The sequence below is a fragment of the Anguilla anguilla genome, chromosome 8, assembly GCF_013347855.1.
Source record: "Anguilla anguilla isolate fAngAng1 chromosome 8, fAngAng1.pri, whole genome shotgun sequence".
NCBI classification, from domain to species: Eukaryota; Metazoa; Chordata; class Actinopteri; order Anguilliformes; family Anguillidae; genus Anguilla; species Anguilla anguilla.
Window position 1 is genome coordinate 23,626,543 of NC_049208.1, and position 8,867 is coordinate 23,635,409.

General features: G+C 39.9%; 1 protein-coding gene across 3 annotated transcripts in view; it reads right to left on the reverse strand.

Moving 5' to 3' along the window:
• spidr (scaffold protein involved in DNA repair) overlaps nt 1-5,379 on the reverse strand; it is a 68,998-nt gene extending 63,619 nt beyond the window's left edge. For 2 of the 3 annotated variants that reach the window (XM_035430101.1, XM_035430099.1), the window contains exons 1-5: nt 5,213-5,379; nt 4,548-4,709; nt 3,670-3,733; nt 2,824-3,009; nt 1,462-1,589 (exon numbers count right to left, since the gene is read on the reverse strand). In XM_035430101.1, coding sequence (XP_035285992.1) covers nt 1,462-1,589; nt 2,824-3,009; nt 3,670-3,733; nt 4,548-4,709; nt 5,213-5,230 — 558 coding nt within the window. In that variant the 5' untranslated portion in view covers nt 5,231-5,379. The remainder of the gene's footprint in view (nt 1-1,461; nt 1,590-2,823; nt 3,010-3,669; nt 3,734-4,547; nt 4,710-5,212) is intronic. The other variant, XM_035430100.1, reaches the window with a different exon arrangement.
• Between the last annotated feature and the right edge of the window lie 3,488 nt (nt 5,380-8,867).

Consider the following 8,867-nt stretch of genomic DNA (forward strand, 5'->3'; position numbering starts at 1 on the left):
CGAAGGCTATGCACCTCTTCAATACGTTTATTTGCAGGAAATTTAAATGGTGTTGCACTGAAAGTTTAAAACCCATATCAACACAAACAAGTCAAAATAAAGGAAACTCTAAATTGTGCTTGCGGGAAACAAACTGTAACCACAATGTATACATTTTCACAGACTACAAGATACTGAACAGTGATTTATAACCAGCATAAGAAGAGACAGTCATCATGTGGCTTTAGCGTAGTGGATTTCCTTTATGTGTAAAAGTGAGAACTTTCCACCCAATAAAATGTTAACTTTTTGATTCAGCCATCCACAAAAACATTAGACTCTAAAAAGGCATATTTCCATTAAAACTTTTGTATTAAGCTGGGCATGTTTGTATTTTATATTTTTGTGTCCTACATCACTTAAAACACCAAAGAGCGACTAATATACTCTGAGATACTAATCTAATACTAATTTAATCTAAGGTCTAAATGAAACTGATGCAAACAAGAAGGATTTTATCATTCTCTTATTTACAATACAATTAAAGTATGCATCTCAAATCTGGTTCTCTTTACACAAAGCCTAACTTTGTTTATCTTCCCAGCGTTTAAACTTGTACACTGCAAGACAACCATAATCTGTTTTACCACATTACATATAAATAATCTTCCATCAAATTTACAAAAACACTTAAAAAATACAACAATACTTTCCAAAATGCGTAGACCTTCCCTGCATTAAAGTATATAGCATTGGCTCCACCTAGTGGTATGCCATACACTGACAAAATCAGGCAAAAATTCAAAAAAGGAAATTATTTTTGTATTAAAATGTTTTAAAGATGAGTTCCCTAGCAAATTAATGCATAAATTCTGATCCTTCTCGCCAAGCAACACAAGGCTGCTGTGAAAGGCAGATTGAGAGGAAAAAGTGTGTTTTCCACACCGGAATGATAGTGGACATGCTCCACACAATGGGTAAGAACAGCAGCTGCTGAAAATATGCAAGTTTGAAAACCAACAACAAATTTTACTAATAACAGGTAATGTTTTCAGTCCCCCGTTTACCCTCAAAAGTGTAACTGGAAGCAACATTAGATGCCGACAGTGAACAGTGCAGCATCTCTGAGAACACAGATACTGTTGATAAAACACCATTTTGGTCAGATGGCTAATAAAACCACACTGAGATCTCTATATATATATATATATATATATATATATATATATATATATATATATATATATATATATATATACACACATGTGCATGTGATTAGGCTGAGCATGTGTGCTGAGCGAAACTATTTTACTTCCTGGTGCCCTGTGTGGCGGAACTGATCACTATAAGTTTGTATTGGCATCGCTGTCTCTGTATATATAGTTTAAGGTCTCAGCAGAGCTGTAAAATGCATACCACATCCTCTGGTCTAACAAAGGCAATGAAAAGATGTGCCTTGAGTTATCGCCACTCTCTACTTACCAAAATGACTTTTGGTGATCGTTTTTGTTCCTTTGAAGAAGAATCAGAGTCCGAGATTTCAGCCAAACTGTCCATTTCTTCCCCATCATCAGTCAGATCACTGTCCCAGTCAATCTTACGAACTTCTTCTAAACAAAAATATACACAGTACAGCATTATAATTAAAAATTCAATTATTATTATTATTATTCATATTATTATTATTATTAAATAATAATAATAATAATAATAATTAAAAATAGTATTTTTTGCTCAGCATGAGGCTGAACATCTACAATTCCCACTCTAATTTTGAATGTCCAATTAGCTATTTTCAGTCACACATGTTGAGTAGTCCAAACATATGTTGGCCTGCTAAGTGGCTTTATGCAGTCCTCAATGAAAAAGAAGGGAGAGGGCTTAATTCCTATGCCATTTCAGTCAGCAGGGATCCCCCCTATTACTGTTTAATAGCAACTCTTTGCCCACTGGATATCTATTTTTTTCCTGTACTCAGTTATGTCCTTCAGATTTAAATAAGTCAAAACACTTATTTAACTTATTCTATCACACTATGCAGGAAAATAATTTTACTTGGTCTGATGTACTAAACATGTATCATTAACACAGAACAGATATCCCCTACTAAGACTAACTGAATGTGATCAAGTCTTTAATTTTAAGTGGGGCCATGCTGGAGAAGTCTCTTCTCTTATCAAGACTGAAAAGCTAGTGTCAATTGACAAAATGGTCATCTGATCAAGGACAGGCAGTAATGTTTCTTTTTGGATCTTGCATTTCTGCATTCCTGGTAGCAGTCTGTACATTCCCCTGCCATTATACCCACACCCAAATTGAATATTGTGTATGCTGAATGTTGCAGCTAGATGACTTCACATTTCAGTCACAGCAAAATGTAAAAACATCTCCTCCAGCTATAATTTCTGGATTTAAGACTTTAGATCAGATGTCTAAAAGAATGAGAGTATAAGCCAGCTTAATTTAAATGCTCAAGAGAAAAACTGTACTCTGCAAATGGTGTTGTGACCTCTGCTTCAAAACGTTTTTATATGACAAACAAATGAAAGCTCATCACCCAGCTAAGAAGCTAGCAACTAGCCACATGTGCCCAGTTAATAATGCAGCTGCAGATTACAGTCACATTTCCAGAACAAGATCAATACGTGCTGCGGCTGGATTCAAACCCACAAACTCGCGGCTAGATTCTGGGCTTAGTGACGTACTGCACAACCAGGCATTTATACTTCTCAGGACAACCTGTCACTAGCTAACTAGCATGCACAATGGCAAACAGACTTGGGCAACCACATTTTGATGTTTAGTGCACAACTGTTGCTGAACACGGTGAGAGCCTCTACTGACCTTTGTTGGGGGAAGTGACCGAGCTGAACAAGCCGAGGTATCTCCTGTAGGAGTTCTTGACGGCTTCTTTCTGAGGTTCACCACGACCCTCGGTGAATGCACTGGGTTGAGGCATCTCGCTGTCAGACATCTCACTCTCACTGGAGTTCCACACAATGTCCACCTCACCCGCTGCACTTCCCTTCACTGTACACAGAGGAAACCATCAAAGCGCTCATTAGACGAGGAGCACCCTGATCCTGCCGAATGGCTGAAGCTAACTAAATGTAGGCTTGGTTAGCCTACTACTTGGATGATAGGCCACCTGGGAAATCTAAGTTGTTGCTAGAAGTAATGTTGGTGGACCAACAGGGGGCAATCTTCACTCTGGTCAAATAAACCCCAATGGGGACACTGTATTGTAGGAGATTCCGTATTTCGGATGAGACATTAAACCAAGGTCCTGTCACTAATCGCAAAGAGTAGGGGGTTCCCCGGTGTCCTGGCTAAATTCCCAATCTGGCTCTCTCAATCTGCCACCTAATTATCCCGATTTGGCTAAAAATTGTTCTCTCCCTCTCCACCGCACCAATGTGTGGTGAGCATCCTGGCACAAACTGGCTGCCATGCATCACCCAGGTGGGTGCTACACATTGGTGGTGGGTGAGGGGAGATCACTATAAAGCACTTTGACTATACGGAAAAGTGCTATATAAATTCAGTGATTCATTCATTCATAGACTACTGGGTGACCACAATCTCAATGACAATAGTGCACCACTAAGTTTTATTGTAAGGTTTAGCATAAATTTGTCAATTAAACACATACTATATTTTATAGTTAAGCAAGGTCTCAGTTTTATGTACCTGGGTCTGATGAGGATGGTACCAATTGCCTTACAGCTTTAACATTTTTCCTTGAAGTACGTTTCTGAAACATAAAAAGTTGTGGTTAGCTTGGTTAACCTTTAAGGACATATTCTCACAGAAAGCAGCAGTTAGTACAAGAAAAATATGCACCAGCAAGCACAACACTCCAAGAGTAAGTAAAAAAAATCATTCTGGCACAGAAATATCTGATAGTCATTCAAAAGCAACCCATGGTTTGTGCATTTTTCTTGCTTGGATTTGTAATTCACTGTATTTGTAATTGTAGGCACACAATCAACTTAAGAGTTCAAGGGACAGGGCACAAACAGAATCTGTCAAATTGACTGATGCATTTCATTTCGTAAAAATGACGTGCAGTCAAATAATTAAGTATACCTAAAATTGATAACTTCCGTTTCATTTCGACAGTGCACACAGTACAAAATAAAATCACTTGATAACTGCATGTTATTATTTGGCAGGGATACACCAGTACTTCCAAATGATCTATATATGGATGGAAACTACAACATAATTGGCTATTAATTCATCCTATACTAGCCTACCAAGTTGTCTTTACCATACCCATTCACATCTATCCCATCTTATGATACAGCATCCCGACTGTAGTCCATCCATCCATTATCAATACCCGCTTATCTTGGTCCTGCTGGAGCCTATCCCAGCGTGCATTGACCGAGAAGCAGGAGTACACCCTGGACAGGCCGCCAATCTATCGCAGGGTACATACCATTTTAGAGTTATAATTTAGAGTCTGCATGTCTTTGGACTGTGGGAGGAAACCCACGCGGGGAGAACATGCAAACTCCACACAGAAAATCCCAGGCCGACGATAAGGTTGGTGCGCTAACTACCTCTGCTGTTGGTGTGCCCAAGAAACCTTCTCCACATCTTTCCCAGGACTTGATTGAAGAGGAAGGCTTACTTCTGCCCACGACAGGTTTCCTTTTTTTAAAGCCGTTGTTAACATCATCAGGAAAGAATAAACATCGTATATCTTTTGAAGTTTTTTTACGCTGGAAGGAAGAAAACAATCGTGTTTGTTCATAAACACTCACATGAGAAAATGTAATATTTCAACTCAAGTTAGGCCCTCTTACAGCTTTAACGTTATAGCGAGCTAGCTAGTTATTGACTACGCTTGCTTTTCAGAATGTTATTAGCTAGCTAGCCCGCTGACGTTTTGAATCAATCTGTGCAACCTATGAAGGTTGCAGCCGATTAGTTTGTTAGGAAGATAGAAACACTGGCTAGCTGTGTCAGTTTGCCATCAGGCTAGCTACATTGCTACAAATGAACGTTATGCACGTATTGTGTAAAGTTAACGGGTAGGTAGCTTAGTTATTTGCTAAAGTTCACTGCATGTAACGTAGGTGACAGCTAACACTAGCATTACGTCGACGTTCACATTAACGTTACATAGCTAACCTAGGTCCTTCGCTGTATGCTAACTTTGCTGATGTTGCCAGTGTTGTTGTAACCTTAGCTATTCACTACAAATTTGTTAACAGCAACTTACCTTTACAAAATTAGACATGCTAGCTAGTTTCGTGCAGTTACTAAATATAGGACAAGGTACTGCAAAGCAAGCAAGATAATTTGTGAGTAATTCTGTAAGTAGTTCGTGGTGACATAGTTCGTTTGGCGCAAGTTCTCTAGAAAGTTTCTGTTTGGCGCGGCGGTTGTCTGAAGGCCGACTATTGGCCAGAATGTCAGGAAGTTATGACGTTTAAAAAGGTAACGCATTATGGGAAATGTAGTGACCGCCTCGTGAGGCGCATTGTTTGTGTAGAACACTTCCCGTCATGTCAATTCTGGCAAGCTGTTTAATTTGACCAATTTTAAATGCATTAAAATGATTAAGTCCAAGAATCCATGTAATAAAAATGCACAAACTGGTTGTGCAAACCAGTATTTGTTCAAACATTACAAGGAATTGCACTTCAGAGATACATTTATTATGTTAAAAATATTGAAGTATCATAAATTGACTGTTGTGTAACCATACAGGGAGATCATCTTGTTACATATGTAACCTTGGTTCTATGAATGAATGAGCAAAGTGATTTGTTCAAATCTAATGACAGACTGAATAAAGCCCAAACAATTGCAACTGCAATGGTAGCATCCTTTGCCCTATAAAAGGGCCTCGTGCTCATTGATTTGGCCTTAGAATAATGCAAGATTTTCTGCATAGTTGGACAGCAAAGTCAATTACTGTCAATTACTACATTCACAGAACCAAAGTTACCAACATAATCAAACATTCAATTTCATCTAGAGCATCTCTAATTGGTTCTACATGGGAATGATACAGAATAAAGCCCCAGCACAAAAGAGGAGTTCAGTTTATTATCAGTCAAAGAGACAGAGCTAGACCCAATTTCCGAACAGCATTAACCAGATTAGTATATAAGGTAGCTTCTGCAGGGCACCCATCAAAGCAGTCTGAGCCACAAGACATTCCAAAGCTATAGCGAAGAGCCAGCCTGAAGGCAAACAAGGGTCAGATCTGTCTGTGCTGTTTAACGAGACAGCGAGAAGACAAGTAGAGAGCTCAGCAGATGGTTGCAACACAGCACTGAGCCGTTGCTGGGATGACATGTCTCATTTGACCAGGACTTTAGCTTGGAAGGGAGATATAGGCTAGTATTTTGCAAGCAAACAAGCTGGGAAGAGAGGTAAATTGAATAGCATAGGTCTCACACACAGCTACAACTGGTCAGTGCAGTGCCGGGCCTGAGGCAATGAGACCTGACGGCAAAAATGGGGAAATATTCCACAGAATTTCACCCATTGGAGAACTACAGGCAGCAATATTAATAGGGCTGTCTAAGACCAGTCTGTCTCGGAGCAATGATAGCTGCCAGAGGGTATTGCCTCAGTACACACGGCAGTATATAGGGAAGCCCATCAGAGGGCACCTGGACACAACAATCAATCAGTACCCCAGAAAATTTACAACTAGATGGCACAAACATCAGTTCTCTTTGGCCCACATCAATACAGGGAGGTTTCTGAACACAGGATGGAGTGGGGAAACATATTGTTTGTGGTACCAGTAAGGTGGACTCGGACAAAGGCTTTCATGAAGCTGCCACATAATGCTTTCCATGCAAATAATTTCAAACAAAGCCCAGGAAGCAATGATTCCCCTAGTCGAGTGAGCCTGCAGGCTCGGGGGAAGCCGCTGCCAGTGACTCATAATCTATTCTTATTGCATCAGTAGTCTAATGAGAATTCCTTTCCTTTGAGAGCTATCTGGCTCTTGAAAAGGGTCGTAACAAACAAAGGTCTGGTTTGATTATTCTCACAGCATAGGTGCAGTCGACACACAGAGATGCATGCACAGGGCAAAGGCAGTGTAATTTCTCTAATTTACCATGGGGTGGAGATTGAGTCTTGAACCAGAACAGTAACATAATCACCTTTGGAGTGAAAAAAGAATTTGGTCTCAACACAGCCTGGCTGTTATCCACATTAACAGAGAAACAGGTAGGGCTAACTGAAAGCACAGAGGGCGCTCATTCATTTTACTGACACGTATACAGCAACAACAGCATCATAACTGATAGAATCTGCAAATTGGTTATGTGCATGGGTTTGAAAAGAGGTTCACTTAGGACCCACTGGGGCGGTAATTGTCTGATGATGGACAGCATAAATGTAGTCTAGCACACACTTTATAGCCATGCTCAGTACAGGTACTTGTCGCAGACCAAATCTCGCATCATATCACTGTACCGGTGGGGGTATGTTAGCCTCTTCAGGATCATACACAGCACCTCCAGTTCTCCCACAACACTTGTCTGTTCACATGTTAACATCTGCCAGAAGGAGGGTGTCCTCCAAATGAATAACAAAAATAACTCCTACAACCTCTCCTTCTCGCCCCGCTACCCTCAATTTAAAAAAACTACAATTAAAATTTTTTTTTTATAAATTTGCACAACTATATTTTATCACAAGCTTCTCTCTGTATCTTTCACAAAATCTCCTCACACTAGCTACAACTGAGCAGGATGGCTGCACGCGATGTAGCTGTCATTTTTATTTAGACAGCTGATTGGTCTAATGGCATTAGTGAGGATGTGTAAAACATAGGACAGCAGAAGCCGCGGTAGAGAGGTTACATTTGAATGGAGAGGAGGACAACAGGTTACTGTCCTCCGTGTTGCAATTTCCCTAAGAACAAGAGGCCGCTGTTGAGCTTTTAACATTGGCAATAGGGATTTTATGTATCCTAGCTGCTTAGAAGTAGGCTAGATATGAACGTGATTGGTTGACATCATTATTTTTGTGGAATTATTTTTTAAATAAATTTTTCTTCCCTTCAAATTCTTTAGGAGGATGGTTCTCCGTTTCCTCTATGGACGGACCTCCCATGGCATATAACCACTTACTTTTTATAGCACCCCAGGTCATATCATGTACTATAACTGTATCAATCATAACAGTCGCTGTACCACCTCACCAGATTCTGTCTGCAGGTGAACAGTAACAGATCTGTGGGTCTGAGGAGCTGTTTTTACAATTGCAGGGATATTTTGTAGCAAAACTGAAACTGCAATGGGAAATGTTTTATTTGTTTTATTATCAGAAAGTTCTGCAATGAAGAAACAAATTCCATTGTTTTACTTGAACTCATGGAGCTGACATAATACAATTATGCACGAAATACATTTATTGTATTATTATTGTGAGTTGACATATTATGGCAAAAAAGTTATTTTTATCAGGACGCAAGTGAATTAGTACCCAGATTTTGAAATGGCCTGGCTGTGATCCAAAGATGCAGCATTATATGGACTAGAGCAGGGGTCCTCAATCTTATCCAGAAAGGGCCGGTGTGGGTGCAGGCTTTTGTTCCAACTAGGCAGTTACACACCTGATTCTACTAATCAAGGTGCTTAGCAAAGATTCCAAGGGGTTGATTAGTAGAATCAGGTGTGTTACTGCTTGGTTAGAACAAAAGACTGCAGCCCTGCACCCACACTGGCCCTTTCTGGATAAGATTGAGGACCCCTGGACTAGAGCAACCTGGTAGTCTGAAGTATTTTCCCATTAGAATTTAGATGGGGTTGATGCATTTCGACCTCCCTAATATTCAAACGAAAGTTATGCCCTTAATATTGAAGCCTTTTGTGGGGTTACAACATAATTCATTAGCGCAG